The sequence below is a fragment of the Colletotrichum tamarilloi genome, assembly GCF_030869305.1.
Source record: "Colletotrichum tamarilloi strain Tom-12 chromosome Unknown Scaffold_11.1, whole genome shotgun sequence".
Classification (NCBI taxonomy): domain Eukaryota; kingdom Fungi; phylum Ascomycota; class Sordariomycetes; order Glomerellales; family Glomerellaceae; genus Colletotrichum; species Colletotrichum tamarilloi.
The window spans coordinates 951,338-977,898 of NW_026849394.1; the positions used below are offsets into that span (position 1 = coordinate 951,338).

At 52.2% G+C, this 26,561-nt stretch overlaps 10 protein-coding genes across 10 annotated transcripts; 7 read left to right on the plus strand and 3 right to left on the minus strand.

Moving 5' to 3' along the window:
- Nucleotides 1-115: 115 nt before the first annotated feature.
- On the minus strand, nucleotides 116-343 carry CTAM01_04777 (uncharacterized protein; the record flags this gene model as incomplete). The annotated part of the gene is made up of 1 exon (XM_060520807.1): nucleotides 116-343. The coding sequence occupies one exon, from the start codon at nucleotides 341-343 to the stop codon at nucleotides 116-118; it is 228 nt and encodes a 75-aa protein (XP_060384761.1).
- Nucleotides 344-717: 374 nt separating this feature from the next.
- CTAM01_04778 (eukaryotic aspartyl protease) lies at nucleotides 718-2,037 on the plus strand (the record flags this gene model as incomplete). Its single annotated transcript, XM_060520808.1, has 3 exons — nucleotides 718-816; nucleotides 879-1,032; nucleotides 1,091-2,037. The coding sequence occupies 3 exons, from the start codon at nucleotides 718-720 to the stop codon at nucleotides 2,035-2,037; spliced, it is 1,200 nt and encodes a 399-aa protein (XP_060384762.1).
- A 943-nt stretch (nucleotides 2,038-2,980) lies between these two features.
- On the plus strand, nucleotides 2,981-5,834 carry CTAM01_04779 (uncharacterized protein; the record flags this gene model as incomplete). Its single annotated transcript, XM_060520809.1, has 2 exons — nucleotides 2,981-3,195; nucleotides 3,290-5,834. The coding sequence occupies 2 exons, from the start codon at nucleotides 2,981-2,983 to the stop codon at nucleotides 5,832-5,834; spliced, it is 2,760 nt and encodes a 919-aa protein (XP_060384763.1).
- Nucleotides 5,835-8,873: 3,039 nt separating this feature from the next.
- Nucleotides 8,874-9,457, plus strand: CTAM01_04780 (uncharacterized protein; the record flags this gene model as incomplete). Its single annotated transcript, XM_060520810.1, has 3 exons — nucleotides 8,874-9,015; nucleotides 9,077-9,255; nucleotides 9,320-9,457. The coding sequence occupies 3 exons, from the start codon at nucleotides 8,874-8,876 to the stop codon at nucleotides 9,455-9,457; spliced, it is 459 nt and encodes a 152-aa protein (XP_060384764.1).
- A 944-nt stretch (nucleotides 9,458-10,401) lies between these two features.
- CTAM01_04781 (uncharacterized protein) lies at nucleotides 10,402-11,363 on the plus strand (the record flags this gene model as incomplete). The annotated part of the gene is made up of 2 exons (XM_060520811.1): nucleotides 10,402-10,572; nucleotides 10,626-11,363. 2 exons carry the CDS (start codon nucleotides 10,402-10,404, stop codon nucleotides 11,361-11,363), a joined length of 909 nt encoding a protein of 302 aa, XP_060384765.1.
- Nucleotides 11,364-11,913: 550 nt separating this feature from the next.
- On the plus strand, nucleotides 11,914-12,779 carry CTAM01_04782 (uncharacterized protein; the record flags this gene model as incomplete). Its single annotated transcript, XM_060520812.1, has 2 exons — nucleotides 11,914-12,054; nucleotides 12,126-12,779. 2 exons carry the CDS (start codon nucleotides 11,914-11,916, stop codon nucleotides 12,777-12,779), a joined length of 795 nt encoding a protein of 264 aa, XP_060384766.1.
- A 462-nt stretch (nucleotides 12,780-13,241) lies between these two features.
- CTAM01_04783 (uncharacterized protein) lies at nucleotides 13,242-16,297 on the minus strand (the record flags this gene model as incomplete). The annotated part of the gene is made up of 2 exons (XM_060520813.1): nucleotides 13,242-16,151; nucleotides 16,217-16,297. The coding sequence occupies 2 exons, from the start codon at nucleotides 16,295-16,297 to the stop codon at nucleotides 13,242-13,244; spliced, it is 2,991 nt and encodes a 996-aa protein (XP_060384767.1).
- A 332-nt stretch (nucleotides 16,298-16,629) lies between these two features.
- Nucleotides 16,630-17,862, plus strand: CTAM01_04784 (uncharacterized protein; the record flags this gene model as incomplete). The annotated part of the gene is made up of 1 exon (XM_060520814.1): nucleotides 16,630-17,862. The coding sequence occupies one exon, from the start codon at nucleotides 16,630-16,632 to the stop codon at nucleotides 17,860-17,862; it is 1,233 nt and encodes a 410-aa protein (XP_060384768.1).
- A 1,124-nt stretch (nucleotides 17,863-18,986) lies between these two features.
- Nucleotides 18,987-22,875, plus strand: CTAM01_04785 (cytosine-specific methyltransferase; the record flags this gene model as incomplete). Its single annotated transcript, XM_060520815.1, has 2 exons — nucleotides 18,987-19,005; nucleotides 19,064-22,875. The coding sequence occupies 2 exons, from the start codon at nucleotides 18,987-18,989 to the stop codon at nucleotides 22,873-22,875; spliced, it is 3,831 nt and encodes a 1,276-aa protein (XP_060384769.1).
- Nucleotides 22,876-23,247: 372 nt separating this feature from the next.
- On the minus strand, nucleotides 23,248-25,121 carry CTAM01_04786 (uncharacterized protein; the record flags this gene model as incomplete). The annotated part of the gene is made up of 2 exons (XM_060520816.1): nucleotides 23,248-24,979; nucleotides 25,033-25,121. The coding sequence occupies 2 exons, from the start codon at nucleotides 25,119-25,121 to the stop codon at nucleotides 23,248-23,250; spliced, it is 1,821 nt and encodes a 606-aa protein (XP_060384770.1).
- Between the last annotated feature and the right edge of the window lie 1,440 nt (nucleotides 25,122-26,561).

Consider the following 26,561-nt stretch of genomic DNA (forward strand, 5'->3'; position numbering starts at 1 on the left):
CATCAATCCACCTCGTTGCGTGATGTCAAGGTCCCCGTCGCAATGTTAGCCCGTTGCTTACCTTGCACTCCGGCGCGTTCAGCAATGCTGCAGCGCATCTCTCTCCAGCGCAGGATCAACTGAGCGGCATCGAAGTGTAGAAGGCTGCAGGGACACGCGATCGGACACGCAAGCCCCGTAGTGGCAGCCGCATCACCCTGCGAGTGTGAGAGACGGAGACGGGAGCAGTGTGAGTGTCAGTGTCACCGAGTGTGTGAGAGCTGCCAGGAGCTCTGTCTCGGGCTTCTAACTCGCTGCGTGCCTTGGGCGAGTTGGGGCAGCTCCGCGCCGTCTTAGGTTCCATGGTTGCTCCCCCAGCCAGCTAATGTGGGTCAATACAGCCAACCCCAGCTTTTGATAGGCAGATAAGATACCTGCACCTATCGGGTGCTGCGTCATGGTCCTTCGTGCCTTGCGGAGGCGAGTGGGCAGGTTGTCACGGGGGCGCAGTTGCTAAGGTAAGTCTGGTCTGGGTAGCCTGCCACACCTGCCTGCCACAGCAAAGGTACTTACCTACTTAATAGGTACAGGCGCCGCCCCAGCTTCCGCATCTTCCCCCCGTCAACACATCATCATCCCCCCCATCCGTTTCAACCGCCATCTCCTCAGTATCACCAGCACGAAGACGCAGGGCGCCAAACACCATCGTAATCTGGGTAATCGAGGTTGACAGCCACGATGAAGAGCACTCTCCTCACCGCGGCCGTGCTGTTGGGCGCGGCCCAGGCCGAAGTCCACAAGCTGAAGCTGAAGAAGGTCCCCATCGAGGAGCAGCTTGTATGTTCGGCCCATCATCCTGTATATCCGCAACAATGTTTACTGACTGCTGCCATCCTCAGAACTCTGTTCCTATCGAGCACCAAGTCAGACAGCTCGGCCAGAAGTACATGGGCGCCCGCCCTGACAGCCATGCCGATGCCATGTTCAACCAGAAGCCCTTCACAAGCACTGGCGAGCACCCCGTGCCTGTGAGCAACTTCATGAACGCTCAGTGTATGTCTCATTCACCTCGTTGTTAGTTACCATCAGTCAACTAACGTTCGCACTTCAGACTTCTCCGAGATCGAGATCGGTACTCCTCCCCAGACCTTCAAGGTTGTTCTGGACACTGGTAGCTCCAACCTGTGGGTTCCTTCCCAGCAGTGCGGCAGCATTGCATGCTACCTGCACTCCAAGTATGACTCTTCGTCGTCGTCCACCTACAAGTCCAACGGCTCCGAGTTCGAGATCCACTACGGCTCTGGCAGCTTGACTGGTTTCGTCTCCCAGGATGACGTCTCCATTGGCGATCTCAAGATCAAGAAGCAGGATTTTGCCGAGGCCACCAGCGAGCCTGGCCTTGCCTTTGCCTTCGGCCGCTTCGACGGCATTCTCGGTCTTGGTTACGACACCATTTCCGTCAACAAGATTGTCCCCCCCTTCTACAACCTTGTTAACCAGAAGGCTATTGACGAGCCTGTCTTTGCCTTCTACCTCGGCGACACCAACGAGGAGGGCGATGAGAGCGAGGCTACCTTTGGTGGCCTTGATGACTCTCACTACGAGGGCAAGATCACTTACATCCCCCTCCGCCGCAAGGCTTACTGGGAGGTTGACCTCGATGCCATTACCCTTGGCGATGAGACCGCTGACCTTGAGGGACACGGTGCCATCCTTGACACCGGTACTTCTCTGAACGTCCTTCCCTCTGCTCTTGCTGAGCTGCTCAACAAGGAGATCGGTGCCAAGAAGGGCTACAACGGCCAGTACTCTGTTGAGTGCTCCAAGCGTGACGAGCTTCCCGACATCACCTTCACTCTCTCTGGCTACAACTTCAGCATTTCCGCCTACGACTATGTCCTGGAGGTCTCTGGCAGCTGCATCTCCACCTTCCAGGGCATGGACTTCCCCGAGCCGGTCGGCCCCCTTGTCATCTTGGGAGATGCCTTCCTGCGCCGGTGGTACTCTGTTTACGACCTCGGCAAGAACGCCGTTGGTCTGGCCAAGGCTAAGAAATAAACGCCTACTCATAACCCCATTTCCTTGAGAATACGTCGATTACTCGGTCAATCAGATCCAGGGTGCGGCTGTAATGTAACTACGATAGGTAGCTAGTCTGGACACCATTGTGAGAATACCAATAGTAGCATTTGTCTTTCAGCATCTGTGTCATTGTGCATTATCTACGTGAAATTAGGCCCACCTTTGAGGAGCTCGAACTGTGCTGCAGAGGTTCATAGAATCACAATTCCCGCATTGCAAAGATGTTGCGGACATCTCATAGGCCATGTGTTTAACAAAATCAATAATACTGTTTGCAATATGAGAAAGAAGCTTCAACAAGCTACCCTCTGTGCATCAACTCTGAAATGAGAGCGTTCCTACCAACCGTAAAGGCACTTCGACTGAACATCAAGTCACCAAGGCGTGAGCGTAACGTGGAGTCCACTCTTCTCTCTGCACGGGCCAGATCATCACGTGGGTAATAGGTCCGCTTATTCGGATCGGCAGGCCAATCGCTGCTGACCTCAGCTCAGTGCCTTTTCGCCAGCAACCAACAAGGACCCGTGGTTCTGTCCAATTTTCCAGTATAGCCTCCCGACAGTCACGCAGGGGAATTGCTCCAGGAGCATTTGCAAGGCGAGAAAAATCCAAAAACGGCGACTTTGATGGACCCCATTCAGTTTCCGAGTACCGTTGCTTGTCTTTGAGTGTGTTCTTGGATGAAAAGGTTCCCCAACACGCCTGGCCTCGCGACGCTTGACGAAAAAAGGTTTTGGAGTTCCACCAAGACGAGCGACCGACGAACCTCGCGCGTCGCGACAATCCCGCCCTCCACTAGGCTACCTACCACCCCCGTCGTCCCGCGCGACATCGACAGAACGAACCGCCCGAAACGCCCTGGCATCGCGATAATTTCCATCGATAGCCACAACCACAATTCACGACGACGATTTTCACAATGGCGCAGCCGGATTCGGTCCAGGCAAACGGCATCCCTGGACCGGACCATGCTGAGTCCCCCCAGCCCGTCGTCCCTGTGAAGAGGAAGCGCGACACCGAGGATGAGGGCGACGAGGTCAACGGCGATGGACCGGAGAAGATGGAAGTCGATGCTGAAGCCCCAAAGGAGGATCATAAACCCCTCATCAAGAACTATTTCGCTGTTCTTAGCAGGTACGACTGCCGCGCCCCCCTTTGCGCCCTTGGCTGCGCGCCCATTCCCCCTTCGTCACCCCGAGGCCGCATTGTACTGACACGCAGTCCAAAGCTTCGATGCAAACCCGTCAATTCTGAAGCGTCGCCTTCCCGAAACCGATGCAGAGCAGCCCGACGCGAAACGCCAAAAGTCCGCCGATAGCCCAGCCACCATCGCCGACAAGGTCAACCACGACTCGTACTCGCATGTCGACGAACTCGCGGCCGATGTCGTCGAAGCCGTCAAAGATCAACTTCAGGAACTTCAATCGGACAAGGTTGAGAAGGACAAGGACGTCATTGATGGCGGCGCTGTGGTGCAGACCAAGGAGTTTCAGCAAAAGGCCATGGACCTCCTTCGAAGGGAGATATCGTACCCACGCACCGCTGTGAACGTCAGCAACATCAAACCGGCCCCGGAACTCACTCCAGGCAACGCTGTCTTAACGGTCGTTGGCCCTGGCCCTCATGGCAAGCAACTGTTCTCAAGTCTGCCCAAGAAGGCCCCGGGACAGGAGAGCTTGGCTGCAAAGGCATCGTCTATGGAACTTCCCTTAGGCATATCGAAAACCTACATTGTTCCTTCTCGCCAGAGCGAAAGATCAGCTACTCTCGGAGAGCTCTTCTCCTCGAGCAGACCTCTCCCTCCACTGCAGCCGCCTAAGCAACCCAAGCAGCTGGTCAAGGGAAACGTCCTTGGTTTCTACCATCCAGAGCCGGCGCAAAAGTCCAAGTATTACAACGAATCTTACTCTAGCAAAAAGGTCGCAGTCGGTTGCTACTTGGACTACACCAACGCGGCACCTTCGTCTAAGAGCAAGACCAGACAGCGCGAACGCGCTCAAAGTCTTGCAGGTCACCGACCCTCATCTACCGAAATTGAGGTTAACGAAATGGAGTCCTTGTTTCGCAGCGCATTCTCCAGCTTTGCGCCCGTCAGAGACGATTCCGGCTCCGTCATTCCGTCCAGCCATGCTGGTCGCATGTACTGGCAGCTTACTGGACAGCGCAACTTCAATCGCCTCATCGAATCCGAGTTGCAGGAAGTCGATGATGATGACACGCTTGAGAACCACGTTGGTGAGAAGGCCGAGACTGAGAACGTGGACGAGGAGTTCGTCACTGAGGCGATTGAGAAGTGGGATGAATGGCTGGTGGATCCGGCGCTGGAAGACATGAACGAGGTCCTGTCGAAACCCAAGGATAAGGACCCCGCCGACAAGGAGGTTGACGAATTCCTCGATGAAGTCACCGACATGATTGAGACCTTGCTGTCGTATCAGCGCATCCGCAACCTCACATTGCCATCATCACAGAATCGTTACGCAGGCGATCCCGTCAATGGCGACTTGCTTTCTCACGGTGCTGTCTCGGCACCAACGGAAGAGGAGACGATGACGTACGAAGCACTGAGGGCTCAACTGAGTCTGATTGTCGGCACTCTCCCTCCCTACGCGGTGGCTAAACTCAATGGTGACCAACTTGAGGAGCTTCTCATCAGCACCAAGCTCGAGGTCCGCACAGATCAGTACAAGGGCGTGATGGAGGACGATGCTGCAACGCAAGCCCGGATGCGTCAACAGCAAAGCGCCGCCGCGTCTGCTCCGTCGAACCGGCCTGCCCCTCACCGAACCCCTAGTGCATCCACCCCCTACAGCAACCAGTACGCGGCGGCGCAATACGGAACCCCCACCCGAACACCCTCAATCGCGCCCTCCAGCTATTACCGGTCGGGACAGCAGCCTGCCATGCCCCCGCAGCAAGGCTCCGTTCCTCGTCCGGGCGGTGCCCCCCACCAGATGCCTCATGCGCAGCAGCCCCGTCCCGGTCAGCCGGGCAATTACCGGAACACCAATGGATACACCAACTATGCGCAGCACGTCGGAAAGGCACAAACACCGTATGGTCACCAGGGTGTTCAGTATGGATCTCAACAACGACCTCCACAATACTCTGGTTACGCAGGCACGCCTTCACACGGCACGCCCAATGCTCGCTTCCAGCAGCCCTACCAACAATCTTTCCCGCAACAGCCAAGCACGCCTTCTCAGGGCTACGCAGGCTACTACGCCAATGGTGCTAACAACATGCAATCGCGGAACATGTCGCCCCAAGTACAGGCTGGTCAATACAATTCGCCAACTCCACACCAACAGCAGCAACGGTACTACGGATCGACTCCCCACCAGAACGTGCCTGGCACCCCTCCGATCAACCGTCAGCATTATCCGAATGGTAGCCACCTCCCTCAACAACCTATGAATTCTCTAACTGGATACAATACAGCCGTTGCAAGGACAGACCAGCAGCGCCTCCACGCCGAGCAAGCGAGATATAGAGCCGCTGCACAGCAAACGAGCGCAGCTTTCGGGACCAAGATACAGGGAACACATGAAGGAAACAACATGACTCCAGTACCCGCCGACGACCAGAACGGTCAAGGATCTCCCTACAATGCCAACATGCGAGCGCGCATGGCCGCAGGTGGTACCCCGAAGCCGCAGAGCCCTGTCGGTAGTGTAGGAAAGCCGAATGGAACTCCACCAATCCCGCACAAAGTGACACCGGTGCCCATTCCGGTCATACCTCAACAGCAGCCGTACAGGAAGCCAAACTAGCCATATGACAATCCTTACCTACCGCCACAGGAATTGTATCCGCGGAGGCCTATTCCAGTGTCCAGCGGACTTTTGGCAGAGGTCGCAGCACGGAACGGTGGTCAGAAGACGACGCAATCTGCCAAGCCTCCGCCTCAACCTGTGCAACTTTCACCGCGGCCCGGCTCGGCAAAAAAATGATGCCTACGATCTGCGGCTCAGTCGGCCGTGGTGTACATTGCGTCAACAAAATGCCGATTTCCATTTACTCTACGGTGTCTGAATAGCCAGGGAAGCGATGTCCTTTCGGAGTTGGTGTGGGAGACAGGGACCTTTTTTTTTTTCTACAAATCTCGCCTGCGACTCGGGACAGCGGGTTTCGCTGTACTGAGCGACGCAAAAGTGGTGGTCTGATTGATGATGGATGGATGGGTACATGAGGAAGCAGTTGCATGAGAGAAACCTCTCGATTCGACCAACAACCCTGTGACTCTTGGCGTTCTGGCCCTTGTGTTATTAGAAAGTTTTCGGAGGAGAGTTGACAAAACTCGGTAGATGATCGCCAGGAAGGGCGACTGTTCTTTTTCTCAGTTTTACGGAGGGCGTGTCGACATGGAAGTGGTTTGTGCCACATTGGCACAACAGGAAGGAAGGTTTTTGCTTCTTCTTTTCTTCTGTTTTCCATGAAATCAAACGCACAACGTGGGGAAGGGGAATCGGAATCATAGTATCACCTTGGCTCGCGGAACGGTGGAAAGGGGATAAGGGGGGTTGGCTCCATGTGTATAGAGTGATTCGAGTAGCCGACACTTTGTATCCTAATCAAAAACTAGTGGCATTTGCGTCAAAGTTGTGTGTCTTTCTTTGTGTATGTGTGTGACAGAGAAAGCTGTCTCATTCGAAAGATTGAGTGTGCTGCTGGAAACTCAATATGGCTCTGAATCCGTCTGAACTACTTTCCGACCGGCCGGCAACAACAGCGAGGGGTTGGGCCTAAGATGGGTTAATCGCGGGACTAAGTTCCTCATAGCAAAGTTTAGGCCTCAATCAAGCTTATAACTTGGACAAGCTTTATATAAATGTTCTATTATCAAATCAACTTGGTTCACTTCACTATCCCATTTAGTGTGATCAATGTTTGGTGTTGGAGAAATCAGGGAACACGTATGTCCCTTCCAAACGCCGAACAGTTACAGCCTTGCTACAATCAGAACTAAAGTATCGTCACTCAGCTCCACTCCATGTAAGGCCTCTTAATTCCGAAAACACGGCTAACTTGCCTGCACTTTCATATTGGTGCGTGGCTACTAATTACCTTCTACTTTATGACCTCCCTAAAACAGGGAAAGACCTGTCATAGCGGATTCCACACCTCAGTGCTGCGCACGAAATCTCGAATGCTTTCCGGTCCTAGTGTGATGACTGCCACAAGCAGGTCATTGCAGCGCCTTGGGAGATGTCGTACCCAAAGTGAGGCAGTTACCAGTTCTGTAAAGGCTCAAGTCTTTGAGAGACTAGGTACTCAACAACGAAAGTGAACAACTCCACTTTGCTATGCTCTTAACCCATGGTAAGTAGAACCAGCAGACACCGCTTGGTGTAGACAACATGGCTACCTAAGGTGAGACGTGCGGACGACTAAAGTAGCCAGCCCTAACAACATGGCTACCTAGACTGAGACGTGTGGACGACCAAAGTAGCCCTAGATAGTTGTGTGAACTTGCGGGGTTTGCCTCAGCCAGCCACATGTGAAGGAAGCAACGTCACCACACTGAAAATCTGAACTCCGCAATCCCGAAAATGACTCTATACTACGAATGTCAGGTAAATATCCATGATAAATACGATGGTGAAATCAATCGCAGGATTGCATGGGGTGTAAAGTTGTCGGCAATCGTTATTGACACTCTCTCCCATCCTCCGTTTGGTTTACGCTCTGAGGAAGGGCGCAAAAACAAACTCAGTAACGACAGGCGAGAGATGACGATATGGCGTTTCAGGATAAATTTTACTCAATTGGGTATAAGCCATGACCGAAGACCGAGGAGAAATCGTACTGAGTACAGGTGAGCAATGCAGACAGGGCAGGTAAATGTAAGCAGAGTCCTACTGCAAGCCACTCTAGGTACGCAATACAACCACTTGCGATGAATCGTTTGTAGCCAATTCATTTCCAATCACTGTATGGGTCTGTGATTGTGGCAAGCTGAGGGTTTCCATCTTTCCACTATCACAAACTGCCGATCTGCATGTTGTGCCTATGCCACCCGGGCATCTCGCAGACCCCTTTGAACCGAGATCGTAATGGGCGAGACAGTCTACCGAAGGCTGAGGAGCTCATTGAGACTATTAATATGATAAATGACCGGAATAGAGAATGATATGCCGTTCTCAACCCGCATATTTTGGCCCCATGGGGCTCACGACAAGCCATGTCTAGCTCAACATGCCTGGGAGTGTCGTGGGCAGTATTCGAGACCGGGCTATATGTCATGGGAAGTTGGCCGCTTGAAAACGATCAGCTCTTGGTGGAGAGCTGAGTCCTGCGAGCTATGAGACCTGCAATATGGCTAGATGCGAAGAGCATAGCTCGCGAGGATGAAGGGGACTTGTGGCAGTTCTTGAAGCGGCAAATGATACGATGTCTACGACTGCCGACAGCTTTTTCAAGTCGTACATGGAATGAGGCTGCCTGACGATGTGCGGTCGGCACGATTATGACGATGAACATATCACGATGCTCGAAGCAGAGGCGACCAGCCAACGAACAGCCAACGAACAGCCCGCATGGAAGTACGGGCAGAGAGACCCAAGGTCTTTCCGATTGTTGCGTATCTGAAATTTTATGTGGGGTTGTTGCCTTGGACAGAAGGAGTCTGAAGAAAGCCACTGGCTCCAGCAAACCGCTCTCGAGACGATAGAAATTATAAAAGCAAGAGATTACCCTGCAGTCTATGGGTTCTTTCCTGTACCAGCCATCAAACAATTTCATCGAATACCTGTCTACCTCTTGCAATAAGTTCTCCATCTCATCAATCAATCCCCATACATCCTATCAAAATGGGCGTCGTTGAGAAAGGCAACAAGATTTTCGTCTCGGCCAGCGAGATCGACAGGAACAAGGTCACTGTTGAGTGGCAGCAGAACAACAAGCAACGTTCGCAGGAGTATTACACTGTTCCCTTCTTCAATAAGAGCCAGGGTATATTGATACCAAACCGTACATGGATGATCGATCTTGAACTAACTACGGCTATCTATAGGGGATCAGGAGAGCGTCCTCTTCATTCAAGCCAATTACCTTGACGCTTTCAAGAAGAAGCAGGTTGCTGGCGAATCGGAGTTCACTGTTGTCGTTGACACCTCTTTCCAGTACGGCCAGAATGACGAGAAGACTACACGCTGGCTTGTCTACCATGACAAGAGCATGAACGCCTTCCAGGTACGCAATCATAAGTTCCAGCACATATTGCGGTGTAGAGTAGAGGCTGACTCCAAATCTACAGTGGCGATTCGTTGCGAGTGTCAAGTCCAAGTTGGGCAATTCGCTGAGCTCGTTCGCTGGTGGCGTCTTCAAGAGTTTCACTGGGGTCGACATTGGGAGCTTGGGTGCGCTCATCGGCCACCCTCTTCGAGACTTTTAAAATTCTCAGGATTGGGACGGCAAGCAGGCATCAGTCTTACATTTCACGCTGTTGCGTTGCTGTAGTCTCAGATCCAGGATCGTCACTCTGCCGCACGATGAGGAAGGTGCTCATCGCGCTTTTGACAAGACACCTCACTTGACATTCGAAACACTCTTTTAAATCCCGAATCTTTAATATCTTAATTATTGGAAGTAGAAGAATGATAAATTTACATGATTCTTCAAAAACCTCGAGACTCTTTCTCTATCATAACGATGGGCGACGGTTGACCCTTACGACCGACTTGTCTGGCTCCAGTGTAGACCAGCTAGGAGGGCTCACTGATTATGGGATGCTATTTGAACTTGCAATCATATAGGATACACAACGATCTGGACTTAAGGGATAGGATTCAAGTGGATCTGTCCGCGCGTAGGTATAAGGGGGTACGAGACGCGGCAGCCAGAGCCTTCATGTCTAAGCGAGCAATACTGGCCAGCCATGGGTATTGACTCGAATATACACGCCACGAATTCACGCAAGTTCTGTCTTGAATCTAAGAAGGTCAGAAAGAATGGAAGGACCGAAGATAGGCCTGCTCCTTCCTTCCCAAGTTCCACCCAATCGTCAACATCTTCATCCCGCCGCCCCTTTATCCGAATGCCACGGGCCCACGTACCTACTATTTATCTCAATGGAGTTTTCTTCTCTATATTCTCATACCCTAGGTTCATCTTTAGCTTCTTTGCAGACATTTTTGATTTTGTTGCTGGTCAACGTTCAAAGACATCTTCGACAACCTAGCCATTATCATCTGTCAACCTTTCATCTCGGAGATTTTTCTTTCATTCATTCCCCCTTCATCGACATCATACGAAAACAGAAGTCGCTGGACGACTTGAAAGCCCATCTACCTACTCATCTCAACTCTGTACAAACCTTTCGTCCCTATCCTCGCAGCCATGGGCGATCTGGACCTCTCCCAGCTGCTAGAGTCGGGCGAATACAGCGACCTAAGACTCATCACCACCAATAATGATGATGGAGTTGAGACCGAGCACTCCGTTCACCGCAATATTGTCTTCAGTCAATGTCCGAGATTGAGAGACGTGGTGGCCTCCATTGGACCACTGGTAAGTATTTTACCTGGAGCTCGTTGGATCTGTTCTAACAGCCTGCCTTACAGAACCAAGTCAACGGAGTTGACATCGTTCATCTCAAATATGATGGCAAAGCTCTCGGCACTATGTTGCGATATTTGTACTCTGGAAAGTACGAAGCGCAATACGAGGTGGCGATCCGGCGAGCGAGCGAGTCTAGTGGCAATGACAGGCCACACTCAATGTACTGGTCCATCCATGCCATGAAGCTGGCACATGAACTAGATCTCTTCGGTCTCTATAGGGAATCGGCATGGGCGTTGTGCAAGGCATCAAAACAACTCACAAACCACGTCGACTTCCCTGACATGGTCGACGAGCTCTACGAGTCGTGTGGCCAGCACCCAGATTTCCCCATCCACCTCGCAAGTATTGCAAGAACCATTGCAGAGAACTGTCTGATCAGCAGTCGGCTGCAGGATCGACTAAAACCCACCATGCTCAAATACCCGCAGCTTGCCCTCGACGTAATGGAAGCAAGCTTGGACGCCCTGTCTGAGACCCAAAAAGATCTTGTCGAGGCACAAGAGAAGATCTCTGATCTTCGAGCTCAGGGATACAGAGCTGATGAGTTTTGGATCGAGGATGAGCGTGATAGAGAACGTGATAGGAAGAGAGAAAGAGAGCGAGAACGGGAGAGAAGAGAGGCAGAGGCGGTTCGCGACGAAAGTTTTGAGTTCAAACTCGTTCAAGGCTACAAGAAACGACGTCGTTCTCCTTCTCATAGCGCTAAACAATATCCGGTGCTAGAAGGGGAGATATAGGTCGTTATGAGGATCTGAGAAGGAAGGGAGGGGGGTTAATACAAGAACGTAGCGCCAGGAACGTGAGGATACTCGCTGGTGAGGAAAGAGCTGGACTCGATGACTGGAACTTGTGCTTTCGATGGTTTTATGATATCCGCGAGGTATGTCGCGAAAGGAACTAACGTGGAAGAATGAATCTCCTCAACTACGCTATTGCTTCTGAGAATCTGTGAGAATCGACTTGCAAAGTGACTAGAGAAAGAAAGACCAACCTCCTGCCTCTCTCTGTGGGGCCAAGAGGAGCAGGAAGAGGCTTCTCGTCAATAAAAAGCCCTTCTCCTTCCAACTCTTCTATTCCTTTTTCATCCTCTTACATCACTTACATCTCTCACTTGACCAAACAAACCGAACGAGGAGAGACTAAGCTTGGAGATAGCTTTATAAGAGCTGCTTTCTTTCCATTCACCTCACTTCAATTTGATTACTATCTCAAACATCATACCGTATATAACCTTTCTCTCCCTAGCACACTTCCAAATTTCTACGCAACATACGCAGGAGATTCAATATGGTGGGTATTGACCTCGGCAGCCTGTTCAACTCCAGCAAATGGAGCGACCTGATGATCGAGGCGTCGGGGAAGGTCTTTCACTGCCATCGGTGTGTTGTCTTCAGTCAGTGCAGATACTGGCAGGAGTTGCCTCTGGTGGTAAGTTGTAACTGCTCTAGCTTTAAGAGCACTCATTAAACAAGGCGTCTTCGCTGACAAAACGCCTATAGAATGGACGTCTCGTCCTCACCGGAGCAAACACTACCAAGGCGATCCTCAAGTACTTGTACACAGGTGTTTACACGCCCTTCAACGTTCCCTGCCACAAAAACAAACCAGAGAGACCTCAGGCAAACGAGGAAGGCACAGTCGATGAGCTCGACTACAGTGAGCACTGTCTTTTTCTGACTGCTTGCGTCCTGATTCACGCAAGGACGTACAACATGGCCAAATTACAAGATCAGGCCAAAACCGCACTCCTAGCCATCGCGCCTAACCACACCAACCATGCTGACTTTCTCGACACCATCAACTATATACTCAACAATTATCAGAATGAGGAGGGACTGCAGATTGCTCTGCAAATGATCATGCCGCAGTATGAGACGGACGCTGGCCTACGTAGCAGAGTCAAGGATCTCCTGCTCATTCACCCCCGCCTTGCTTGCGCCCTCCTCGAGCATACGACTGAGGAGTTGCGTTTGATCAAGAGGGAGAAGAGCTTGACTCGCTTTGTGAGCAAGATCGAACCCGGCGAAGATCTCGGAGTAGACTCACCGCAGAGCACACCTTCGCGAATTGTGCGCGTGACTTCCGCGAAGCGAAAGGGCGACGATGGTGAGATGCCTGAGATGAAGCGTCCCAGAGAGAGCATCGAGGAGTAGTCACCTGGCCCGTTGGATTATTCTTGGACAGGATTGAGGAAGACATGGACATGCTAAATGGAGCAGCTTACGGCCTCTGGATCAATGGGGAAAGATACAGCCTCTAAAGGGAAGAGGAACATAGACGTTGCAATTTTCAATCTAATAGACGATGCTGCTTTTCAAGATCATGCATTCAAGATAAAACTGGCTGGAATCATTGATGTGAGTTAACTTTGTGTTGGTATAATTGGGTATCTGGGAATACTTGGATAGATACCCAATTATTTGTTTTTATATTCTGCCTTTGCTGGCTGCAGGCGATATTTCGAGAACCGCCCGAGCAGCCAGCAAAGGCAGAATATAAAAACAAATAATTGGGTTCTATCCACGTATTCCCCGATTCTATCCCTTTTGATGCACGACGCCTGCCACGCTGGCCCTTTCTGTTGTAGATTCCCATCATGTAGTGGGTGGGCATGATTATACATATCTTACACGTCCAACTCCTATCCGACATTTTTTGTCGGGTGTCTCGTTCTCCCGAGTGACTTCCTCCAACCCAGACTGTTCTTGCCTCATGGCCAGGCCACGCTTGATGACTTCATGTAGGTTCTGATGATTTCCCCACTCATCCTCGTATATGTACTCCTCCACCTCTTCATCGGAAGGCCAGTGCATCGGTCCCCCGTTCCTGCTATCGCTCAGCGCCGTGACCTCCTCGCGTAAAGCCATCACCGTCCCTTGGTCGAGCAAAGGTTCCGCGTAGGCTCGGAACGCACGGAATGCCCTCGCAAGGTACCGCGCGTGCGCCAAGGAAAGGTTCCCGCCGGCCTTTGGAGTCCACTCGCGGATGATCCACCACATCAGCAGAACCATCTCCTCGCGATCGCCGAGGAACGCGAGTGTGCGCATGTATGTGTTGATCGTCGCTGCTGTCACAAGCTTGTTCACATCGGGTTTGGACGCCGGACCCAGGGTGGCGAGTGCTCTCCACGCGGCCTTGAGTTGGCTCGATGCTTTTTGTACTGCCTCGATTGGTGTCTGGCTGTGGCCCAACTCTTCGCGTTGAAAGATAGGGGTAAGAATTTTGCGATATGATAACTTGCTGGAAGGGCCATGAAGTCGATAGATGCGGCCCTTGGGGTTCTTGATCTTGCTGGTCCGCGCTTGATATAGCGACAGAAACTCTTCATCTTCGTCTAGAATCCGTGAAGCGGCCGCATCTTCTCCGCGCGAGCTTCCCGTTGTCAATTCGTCAGTTGCCTGTTCCTCAGAATGGACTGGCGTTTTGGCCACATCTTTGATAAGCAAGACAGCAAGTCGGGGCTGGACCGCTTTCCGTAATACACTGGCAAATGCAGTGATCATATTCAGACTGAGCCCGGAATGTCCCTCAGCCATCTTTAGGGCTTTGACCGCCAGATGCATCACTTCTAAATTGTTCTCCGAGGGCATGCTGTTGCTGACCATGATGTTTGATCTGCCCAAATTGAACAGTATCGTCTCCCATGGCGCCCGACCAGAGACGTCAGTTGAAGCCCAGCCCATTTGCGCAAGTTGAAATGCATAGTGGATGCTATACATGCTTTTGTTGGAGATGTGCGAGGGTGTATTCGATGTTCGGTTTGGTTGAAGGCGACAAAGCAGGTCGATGAATGCGTGTAGTATGTCGTGAGGCGGGTTTGTCAACACACTCCCCGTGAGACCTTTGTAGTCTTTCAGGCTCTGCCTAATACTGCTTTTGAGTCCTTCCTCCAAGTTACTGCAATCGACGTGATGCAACGCGACGTCAATGCTGGGTGACTGCTTGATAAGTCCAGCCAAGAATGGTCCACGGATGGGAATACCTGCGTTGTACATCTCTTCTACAATCTTGCGAATGCTGGGTGGGTTGGTCCGCGCCCTCTCGAAGTCGCTGAGGTTCTCGTCGTTGTAGGGGAAAACCTCTCTCCCATCTCCAGGGAGATTGTGATGCCCGGCTTTTGCTGGCTTTGCGGAGAGCTTGGCTATCAGTTCTCTGTACACCTCAAACTTTGGCTTCATCCCTGGTTCTGGGGGATGTTTGAACAGGGCCCAAGCTTCTTGTGCATTTCGAGTCGTACGGATCTGAGCTGCCCATGCGCCTTGCTCAAAGCGAAGGTGGCGCGGGTAATTCGCCCTAGTCTGGACCGTTGGTGAGCCATCAGGAGCCATACCACCTAGGATATCCGTGATCAAGTCGAAATCCTTCTTGCTATATCCACCCTCTTGCATCATGATACCGGCCTTAACAACTCGGCTTTGGTACGCCTCAGGACCAGACTTCTCCTCCATGCCATCGCGCATAATCCGATATGGGGGCCAGTGACTGGCAAGTGTGCTGGCCGTGTCTCGTTCTGAAGCTGTTTTTGGTAGTGCTAGCAAGACTTGCCGAATCGCCCGATAGCTCTCTTCCTCAATGATTAGGGTCTTCTCCGAGGTAGAAGATAGTGACAGAAGCTTCGTCACAGCTGTCCAATTGTAAGAGCTATACTGATACGGGGACTTTCTCGATACGACAGATACAGCCTGTATAGCGCGATTGAGGACCAGGCATTGTAACTTGTACGCCTTGTCTGGTTGGCGATGGCCATGCGGGATAATTTTGATGTATGATACTGAGAGCTCCGCGATATCAGGCAACACATCGGGCTGCAGTCTGCTCGCATGTTGACACAATTTGTCCAGCAATTTGCTAAACAAAACCGGTGTAATTACCGAGTCCAAGTCAAAGGCCTGTGTCGCATCGTTGTACGACTTCTGTCGTTCCGCATACCATTCATTACAGTATCTCAGTAGCCCCAACAAGGATTCGGAGCTCTGAAAGTACGGCCTGCTAGTGAGTAGGTAGAACAAGACAAACAGTGGCTTATGACCTGGTCTGCTTAGGAATCTTTCGACCCTCTTGTCCGGTTCGCGCGGGATAATGATCCAAGCCCAACTAGACACATCCGCCTGTGTATGACCTCTTGCGGATAATTGTCGTAGGGTTGCCTGCCATTGCCGACTGTCACATAGCAGGCGCGCAATGTCTGGTCTGAGCTCTGGGACCTGGCGGAGGATTGCCTGTGCGGTGATGACGCTGAGCTGAGGGAACCTCAACTGTGCTAGGAACCGGAGATTGGATAGCTTGGATTCGGATGGTGGTTCGGAGGGGAGGCGATACAGTTCGGCAGCATCGGCAAGGAGCAAGTCTGAGAATATCGACCGCTCGTGGCGCACAATCCGTATCGAATCGCGCCGTGATGGGGCTCTTGGCGCTTCATGTGACTGGGGAGACCGTTTGAACGGCCTGATCAGTTGCCAAGAAGGTGTTTGTTGTATTGCGGCGGCAGTATGGCTGGGCTGGTAGCTGTGCCGTTGGGATAGCTGCTTGGTCGAAGAACCATGTTAACTACGAGTCCGAGAGAGCTGTCATAGATGGAGAAGGTACTCACAGCTTGCCAGTCGCGGCCAAGCACCCATCGGCCCCTAGTCACGACAATACCGTGTGATCTGGAAATGGGCGGCGGCCGCATTGCCCCATCTTCGCTAGCAAAACCTCGTGATCCCGCGATTGAGATGCTACGAGGCTACTTAACGTTTGGCTTAGGGGAGCTTGATGAAGTTCCATAGAAAAAAAGGACCGGGGGCGAACGTCGCGACTGCGGGAAGCTTTCCGCAATGCATCACGTGCGATAAGGCAGCTCAATCGATAAGAAAAGGATCCCTGCTTGTACCTACCTAGGTAAGGTTCCACAAGGTTCTTAGAAACCAACAGCTGCCATCTGCGAAACTGCGAAGCAACGTTATTTTTTTCTCTCCTTGTCTTTGTGTCTTAGAATTGCTCAATGGTGCCTCGAAGCTCAAAATGCGGCCTTCCCATTTCACAATAGCATCCTTGCTCAGCCGCGGGCTGCACACCGCTCGCTCCACGCCCTGCCCGCAGCGATACTTCCATGTCACAACACCAGCGAGCATGCCTCGAAAGCGGACCTTCTTCACCTCGAACGTTTACCTTTCCCAGAGCACTGGCGAGCCGACCGCGAGGCCACCAAGGCAAGAAGATGACGAATCATCTCAGCTCACAGCACCGAAGCGTAAGGCGGTGCGCTCCGCCGGCGCAAAGAACTCCCTACGGCGCGTAGCGATTATTGCCCAGCGACCGGCGCAACGAGAACCAGGAGAGGTGCCAGCAGAGACGACGGATGTGTCTGCGCCTACACTGATAAACGCTGTGTGTGTTGCCGAAGCTTTTAATATGGGAGCAGTTCTGGACATTCTGCGGGCCCATGGGTTTGATATTGATCCATACCAGAGCGGATTCGAGGCGAGCGAGGTTGTCCACGCACGAGGTGTCAATGGCGGTGATATTTTCGTTTTTCCCTCGGGAACAATTGTCACTTGGGCCCTGCCCCCAGACGTTGTCACGAAGCAGTTGCTGAATGCGGCAGAAACGCCGCTGAAGCCGGCTCTTCGGGAGGTGGAGGACCTGGAGTACGTGTCCGATCCGAGCAAGGAGACGAGCAGTATGAAGGGTGATATCGTAGTCCTAGGCACAAAGCTCGAAGAGCGAGACGGCGACAGGCTGGACACGACCCTCGCCAAGATTGCATTCTCTTCCGGATTGGCCCGAAGTACAAAACTTGCAGTGCTGGAAACTGCGCTGACGGCTTACTTTGAGAGCACCAGAAAGATTCCCTCTGTGCTATCAAAGGGTTCTGGCTTGCCGTTGGGCAGGAAGTTCATTTTGCAAAAGACGGGCGAGCTGTTGAGCCTTCGCGCGAGGCTCAACCACTATTCAGAACTCACTGACTCTCTTCCAGACATCTTCTGGGACAGCCGATCCGAACTGGGTCTGGAAGGCTACTATGAGCAGGTTGGCCGTGCGCTGGACGTCAACGTACGAATCCGGACGTTGAACCAGAAGATGGACTATGCTCAAGAAATTGCGAGTGTCCTGCGGGAGATGTCGAGCGAGCAGCATAGTACGAGACTGGAGTGGATCATCATTATCCTCATTGCTGTCGAAGTCGTCTTTGAAGTCAGGAGAATTGTGCTCGAGTACAGAGAAGAAAAGGAGGATGGTAAAGTGGAGCCCTAGGTTTTTGTCTATAAACTAGGAGCTGCTGTTGAACTTTCAAAAGATACCCAACTCAATAATTGAAGAAGCTGCCAAGATATGCTCGTTTATTACTGTTTAGAAGTGGAAACACAATTGGCTTGCCTCGGCTTATGCTGAAAATCAATCCATGCAAGGCGCAGGGCGTGACATTTCTTCAATTCGTTGCTAAGGTACTTGGGACAAGTTGGTATCACCAAAGAACACCTCATGGGATAAAACCCTGAAGTACTTCTGCATGTTTCTTATACCAACAAAAAAGGCAATATATATTACCTCATGCTACAATGTTTCATTCAAGGCGCGGTCGCCTTAAGCAGTGCCCGAACTTAGTACGCTCAATACACAGGTAGTATACCACGGTATTGTGCAAGTGACTTTCGAGGTTCCGGAAAACCCTGCGCTTGCCGCTGCAGGAACGGGCAGCGGCATGGTACTAATTGTGGATCGCGCTTACCCGATTAGATTCGCTGACAGCTGTTGTAGAATGGCTGAATGTAAACAATCGTTCTGGATGCTAGGTAAGCTCAAATCCTAATGTAGATGAGCTCTTCCAATTTCTTGCCCTCTTCGGTACTCCTTTGGAGAGACTGAGATACTTAGTACTCTCTTCTCATTATTGAACATTTCCTACCTACCTTAGGTATCTACGCCGTCTAGTACTTTCTTCTGAGGAAGGAAAGACCTCGCAAAAGATACCTCGCCTGCTCGTCGTGGTTTGCCTTCTGCCAGCGTACCCACCCTACCTTGCCATCGCCTAAATCCATACTATACCAACCCACCTTCACACCTGTCTCTCACTCACTCAAATCGGTCAATTAGAGATTCTTCGCTGGACCCTTTTCCTACTTCACCGAGGTGCCCAATACTTGATCATTACCTTTCAGAAAAGACATCACAATTCACGACCGCGCCTCCTTCGCTTAGACACGCGACTAGGTACTTCACCGACCTCACTTTGACCACTCCTTCCCGCAAGGCCTCAATCAATTCCGATTGCAACATACAGCTGAGCCTCAAGCCTTACCCTGTTGTTCGGCAAACAAAGCACCCGCCAGGCAGGGATTTGATGCGTGTGCGACACTCGGGCCGTACCTACATCGACCATGCCTCCTCCGCTTATTGGTATGTTTTCTTTGTCTTTCAATATCATGTTGGCTCATCTCACTAACGCTTCCTCAAGAGGAAGAGGAAGAGGAAGAGGAAATGGGGGATTTTGATGGCGGTCTCCCTCACAATTGGGAGGATGACTTGGATCTACTTGTGGACCCTTTCTTCAATGCTTACGACAACAACGAAATACCTGACTTTGAGGATCGCGTGCCTTTTCAAGGTCTGGGAGCATTAGCACCGCCACCCTTCGTCGATGATGAATTGTCCTCACCACCTATCCCTGGATCGCCGATGCTGGTCGACGCGGTACCAGAAGCCCCGTTACAGGAGCAGCCGGTGTATGACGAAGATGGCAAAAAAATAGGCACTATTCTACCTGCGATAACTAGCACACCTCGGCGGAACATATCAGTCGATATTCCTTCCAGCACTCTTACCAGGCCGGCGAGTCTTTACCAAGGCGAAGAGCAGCGACCTAGCGAACGAGAATGGGTAGCGGTTCGGTCTTTGCTCCAAGAGATACAGCAGAACAGCGACAATGGAGATCAAAACTTCATTGAGTTCGAGATCGATGACTTCGCCGTGTACATTGACGCTACGGTACCGGGTGGCAACATGAAGCTTTACAAGGAGAAACGGTATCCCTGCGAGATGCGTCCCCTGCAACATCTGAGTATTCAGACCGCTTGCACTCAGATGTACGTCGACGGTGTCTTGTCTGTGGGAGAGAGGCAATTCTTTGTTCGGCAAATTCCATTCAACGAATTGCCTATCGGCAACTACGGAGTATCCGAGGCCACAGTCGGCTCTGAAATCTGGATACGCTCCAACTACAACGTTGCCATCGCCAAAGGAGAAGGTCCAGATGTGTATTATCGTCTTGGAAGCCCAGCTCCCGAGTACCGACGCTACTATGCCGGGTTTACTTGGGTTGCAGATCTGGCTAAGCACGTGGTGGACTATCTCTCCGCTGCTATAGACCAAAGCCGTCGTGTCACATTCCGGGACTTTCGATCCGACTTCTCACGATGGCTTGCAGATACGCATGGTCACTCGAATGCTTTCTTCAAATGGCGGAGGCAATACTCCGGAGAGGACTTCTGCACAGCAATTGTACCAAATGTCCAATTCATCTATAAGGAAGCCTACGGAGTCCTTGGACACCGAGCTACAACTATCTATCTCTGGAGAGAGATTCGCGACTTCACTGCATTCACCGATAGCCAGGAGAAGATGCTCAAGACCGGTGGAAGCGACGCTGACACGCCACAAACTTCACCTTCGCCAACACCAAAGCCTCCCAAAACGCGCCAGCCCGCTGACATACCCAGAACAGTAGTAACCCCTTACGTTAACGACCTCTTCCATCATCTACCCTGTGGACCGATGATGGAGGCAACTAGTCCGAGCGCAAGGGTGGGAAAGCTCCGAAGGGGCGTCATTCGAGGCCTGGGCTTGGAGGGGGCTACAAGAGTTCACACAGCAGCCAAGGACATAGTCGAGAAGACCGGACAGGAAGTACGAGTCGGAGATGTGATTTCCACGCATAGAGACGACAATGAAGACTATTGGGTTCGAGAAGCCGCTTTTGGCTTCAGTGACGTCGACTGCTGGTTTGGGCTTGTCCAAAAAGTTCACGATAACCACAATTCACGGCAGAAGAGCTTCGATGTCATTTGGATCTACACGCCGACACATACACTCTGCGGCACTATGAGATATCCGTGGAATAACGAACTTTTCCTTTCCGACCACTGTACCTGCGGCGACGCTGCCGTCGGAAAGATCAAGGAGGATGAGGTATTGGCCGTCCACAAAGTAGACTGGGGAGGCTCGTCTGGAACCGACGCAGAGTTCTTTTGTCGCCAGACGTACCTCCACGAAGAGAGAAAATGGATCACATTCAGAGAGCAACACCTGCGATGCCCTCACCGCCAAGCAAGACCAGGATTTCCTTATCTAGCAGGAGACACTCTGTTGGTGAGCCTAGAGCCAGGTAACGACGCTACAGTCGAGCCCTGCGAGTTGGTAGCTCTCCCCGACGCCGAAGGCGAAGTAACGTTTCGCCGCCTGGAGCGCAGACATCGCCTGCAGCCCGACATGAATGTTTCACCCAACGAAATTGTCTACACTGACGAAGAGTTTACTCTTGGACAGGAAAAAATCCACGGAAGATGTCTCGTCCGAGTCTTCCGCCCCGACGAAAAGATACCACCACCATATGATCGTAACGGGGTGGGTAATGCATTCTTCATAACGCAGCGATGGCGGGATGGTGTTATGATTTCCATTGAGGATGCTCCCATACCGCTCAGGCAGGGATTCGATCCCAGAAAGCAGTTCTACAAGCTTCGTGGCTTCGATCTCTTCTGTGGAGGTGGAAATTTCGGTCGCGGTCTTGAAGAAGGCGGGGCGATAGAGATGAACTGGGCCAACGACATCAACATTAAGGCCATCCATACTTACATGGCCAATGCTACTAATGTCGTACATCCTTTCGCTGGATCGATTGACGACCTCCAACGACTTGCCCTGCAAGGGAAATTTAGTGAAAGGGTACCTGAGATCGGAATGGTTGACTTCATTTCGGGTGGGAGTCCATGCCCTGGCTTCTCACGCTTGACCATTGACAAGGCCACTCCTGAGCAACGCAAAAACCAGTCATTAGTGGCAGCATTTGCTTCATTCGTTGACACGTACCGACCTCGCTATGGCCTGCTTGAGAACGTCATGGAGATCCTCCAGCCGAAGGGGCGCCGAGGCGAGGATGTGTTCAGCCAGTTGATTTGCGCCCTCGTCGGGCTCGGATACCAGGCTGAGGTCTTCTTGTTAGATGCCTGGAATTATGGATCACCACAAAGCCGCAGTCGAGTTTTCTTATGCTTTGCTGCGCCTGGTCTGGCTCTTCCCGAGATGCCTCTCCACTCTCACTCCCATTATACGGCTAAGATCCGCAGTCGAGGATTGGGATGGATTCCCAACGGGAAGTCAATGGTCGACCGACTGGCAATGCCCACCCCGTTCAAGTTTGTCAGTGCACGAGAGGCGACGGCTGATTTGCCTGACATCATGGATGGAAAGGCAGACTGCTGTATCAGCTTTCCGGACCACAGAGTCGCCGTCGGTGTCACTAAAAGATTACGCACACAGATGGGTGTTATCCCAATGCACCCATACGGAATGAATTTCCGCAAGACTTGGAACAAAGGAAAGGGAGTCATGACCGTGGCCGAGAGGAGCCTCTTCCCGGAGAAAGGTGAGAGGGTCAATGAGCTTATATCTAACTCTTGGGGACGAGCTTTACCAGGCAAGGTCATGCCTACGATTACGACTACTCCCGCACCTACGGATGCCCGCGTCGGATTCATCATGCATTGGGAACAGGATCGCGTTTTGACGATCATGGAAGCCCGGCGTGCGCAAGGCTTCCGAGACCACGAAGTCCTCCTTGGGGCACCGAAAGACCAATGGAAAGTCGTTGGGAACAGTGTGGCTAGGGGGGCGTCGTTAGCCTTGGGTCTGTCCTTTCGCCAGGCATGGTTGGGGTCTCTGATTGATGGAGATGAAGTCGCACCAAAAGTCCACATCGCACAGGACGTCTCCGATGATGTGCAGATGATGGACACGCCGCCTCTGGCAGAATCGCGCACGAGCATCTCCGATTCTGCATCACCAGCGTCATCGTTGAGTCGCGCCGTCCCTGCGAAGCGTCCTCTAGGAAGCACACTTCTGGTTGAGCGACTCACGTCGAAGATGACGAAGTCGAGCCGGACACAGACATCAAGTGGTAGCAGAAGCACAGTCAAGGTGGAGGATGAAGTCCAGGCCGAAGCGACGACGTTGTTGGTGACCTCGGACATTGAGATCATTGAGATTGACTAGACATAGTGATTTTGGACCGGTATTGGAGTAGGTGGTTTGCGATACATTTGCATCTTTGGGCGACAGAGCGCAAAGTTTTCGGACATTTTGCCTTGAATCCTGGATGAGAAGGAATCAACACTTTGGAACCACTGGAGAGATAGACAAAAGCGCATAGCGAAGGGGATGCGATTTTGAGCTTCACAGGATGATCAATTAGTGATCGATCAACAGAGACACTGAATACGATGAAGTATTCGTTCTATTTTGTGAATTATCAAAGTGCTTGAAAACGAAACAGAAACAACGCTATGTTCCTCTGCCCAAGATTAGGTATGTAAATTTAATGGCACAAATGTATTGACTCCTAGCTCCTCCCGACGTCCCTCCGCTTCAAGTCCTAGTCACAGTGACGGTGACAGTCTCCTTCTCTTTCTCAGTAACAGTCACAAACACCGTCAAGACGGACACACCCTGCTGAGCACCAATGGCCGGCATGGAAAGGGGTTTCGGCGTCGTGATTGGGCTCGGCACGTCTGCGGCGGCGGAGGGCGCGTCCGTCGGGATGGGGTTCACGATGAGGGTGTCGGTGAACGTCCCCGTTAATGTTACGGGGGTGCTTGCTTTGGTTGTTGTTGAGCTCGCTGTTTTCGTCGTGGTGCCTTCTGCTGTTGATGACTCGACGGGAGTAGATTTGGCTGTGCTGGAGTGGGCAGTCTTTGAGGTCTCTTCTTCCACTGTTGAGGTGCGCGTTTTGCGGATGGAAGTCGAGGTTGTGGATGGGTCTTGTCCTTCTGCTGCTGTCGATGAGGGCGCAGGAGCTGGGGCCATGGTCTGGGTGACAAACACGGTTGTCGTGAAGCCTGGGGCTTGAGCTGCGGACGTCGTCGTTCCAGGAGCACCCGGTGCGGTCACCGAAATGGTGTACGTTGCGATGACGGTAGGCGTGATCGTGACAGTGCTCTCATACCCGAGGTCAGAAGAGGCCGGCGGCGGCGCTGGTACCGCAGTCGTAGTCGTAGCCACCGAACCAGGCACAGACGCAGACGCAGAAACCGGCGTGCCCAGGACCTGGCTCGCAACCTGGGGATCGTAACACCCGACAATAACTCCCTCCGTCGTCGTCATCGGCAACGCGAAGCACGAGGTCCCGGACCCGCAGCTCTGTATCGCGAACGCCCCGTTGGCTCCACAGATGCCGACATTGCCTTTGACGCAGGCGATTTGGCCGGCCGTGCAGGCGGATTGCTCCGTCAGAGAGGCGAAGAGGGTGTTGAATGTCTTTGCGGAGGCGAGATTGTTGGCTGCCACAGCCGGGGAGATGGTTGCTGTCGCGGCTGGGGTGGAGGTGCGGATTGTGGGGACTTGGTTGTTTGGTGTTCCTGTGACTTGGGGTTGGAGTGTTGATGAAGGGGTTGAGGAGGAGGCTGGTGTTGTGGGGAGGGAGGAAGGGGTATTTGGTGAAGGTTGGGGGTTTGGAACAGTTGTTGATGCTGCGGTGGCTGTTGTGGAAGCGAGAGACGAGCGAGTTGCTACGGCTATGGTTGTAGACTCTGCTGCCGAGGTCTCCCCTCCAGGAATGGGGAACGAAAAAGAGAGGGATGACTGCAGCGGTGTACCCGGTGAAGCGGAAGAGGAGGCACTAGGAGATACTCCGAGATGGGGAGTGACTGTCAGGCTCTGGGAAACAATAGCTGAAGCTGAGGCTGTGTTTCCAGGTACTACGGACGACACGTTCTTGAAGCCGGAAGTAAGTTGGGGCGGCAAGGAGATCGTGCTGTCCATGGGAGGCAGAAAGACTGCCGACGTGGTAGTCGGTATCGTCTGGGTCTGTACGGTAGACTCGGCCGGTGATGTAGAAGGACTCTGGTCCACGGGCTGTGTCGTTGCGGCCGGGGATCTCGTTGACGAGCCGTCGAGGGTGACGAAGATTGGGGTCGGTGTGGTCCCATCTTGGTCTTGCTGTGTTACCGGCGGGGCAACAGAGCTGCTTAATTCTCTAAGTTGGTGTAAGTGATGCTTCTGAGAGACAAGAGTGGTAGCGGGGCCGTACGATGAGGGTGAAAGACTATCTGATGAAGCAGCAATGCTTTGAGTGTACGTTGTGTTCCACTCCCTCCGGAAACTGCGACATGTGTAAGTGTAAGTAAATTGGGTCTCGGTATGAGGTTTACTTACCTCTCACCACGTCTTAATGGGCCGGCCTGCGTGGTCTGAGTGATCAGGAGGAGCAGCACGACATCTGCTATACGTAGACTAGGGAGCATTGTGGTGTTCTGCAGTGACGATCCTGTTGTGTAGGGATATCGACTCGGACTTGCTCTTTCTCCACCGGATATGAAGAATATTATGAATAAGAATTCGGTCTCAATACCGAATTGCCTCGCTCGCAGGCAAACCCAAAGATAGTTGAAAGAAAGCGGGTACAGATCTGGCGTCTAGACACACAAAGACTGCGATTAACAGAAGACTGGGAACAGAGTAGGAAAAGGCAACAAAGAACAAGGAATGGCAACGTGGAGAAAGGAACGCAGAAACAAAACACGAGAAAAGACGGAAGAGAAGAGAGAGTGAAAGGGGAGCAAGGGAGAGAAGGAAGTCAATATGACTCGAAACCCACTGCGGACAGGCAGAGAAAAAAAACGATGGTATGACGGACGGTGTGTGCTCGACAACTCGTCAGACACGAAGCACGCGAGGATGCAGGCTCCATCTTGTATGACTGGACCTGATGGCAAGACAAGAACAAGAAGTGGTCCAAGGATCTAGAACTCTCAACCTTGTCGTGGCCCATTCAACACGCCGGGCTGTGAAGGCATTCGAAACGCTTTTAGTCTGCTGGGGCTGGCCAAAGTTGGAAAATGGAGCCCCAGCTTAGATGAGGGCCCAGTAGCTTGGGGACGACGTCGTCCAATGCCTTGCATTTCTTTCCCACTTCGCTAGCCGGGGAGTGATCGGATGTTAGATTTGTGGCCAAGCAGAAGACCGATTACCTAGACCTTAGTTCATGGAGTCCCTCGCAAGGTTGCCGGGGTCGAGGTGCCCATTGCCGCGAGACTGGGTAGACCGTAGCACCCACGCACCGTAGCAGTAGCGGTAGGTGGACGGGCAGAAATGGTATGGTTAAGCGCCTCACACCAAGAAAAACAACGTCTATACGAGGTCTCTGGTGAGAGAAACCGGCCACTATAGACTAATTTTGAAATGAGAAGGGGTTTCTTGGTTCTTGGTGTCTTGTGGTTTTGTGTCTGCGTCTTTGTTTCTGGAGAGGTCGACTGCAGACGCGCGGGAAGCTATTATTGGCAGTTTGGGGGATCCCTGTACTCTTCCCGTGCGATAGCAGCCAATCATTGGGGCGGCGCTTACACCACCTGGAGCACTGTGGAGACTTAACGGTGCACGCCTGGCCCAAGCTTCACTCGTCGCCTCAGTCTAATAAAACGTCTACCTCTCATCTCACCCACTCTCCTCACTGCAAGTCACTCACTCGATTTCATTCATAAGTTAGCTGCTTCTCACACTTCGTTAGTCCTCCAAGCCTTCTCATGAACATACTTCGAAGACTCTCTTCAGTTCTGACGTCATGCTGTCAACCTTCTTGACACTTCAGCAGATCAGCCACAAACACCTCCTGCCTTGTGGCTTGTTTCGGCCGAGTCTCATGCCATCACAGTCCTGAGTCCTAGACTGACACCACATGAGGTCCA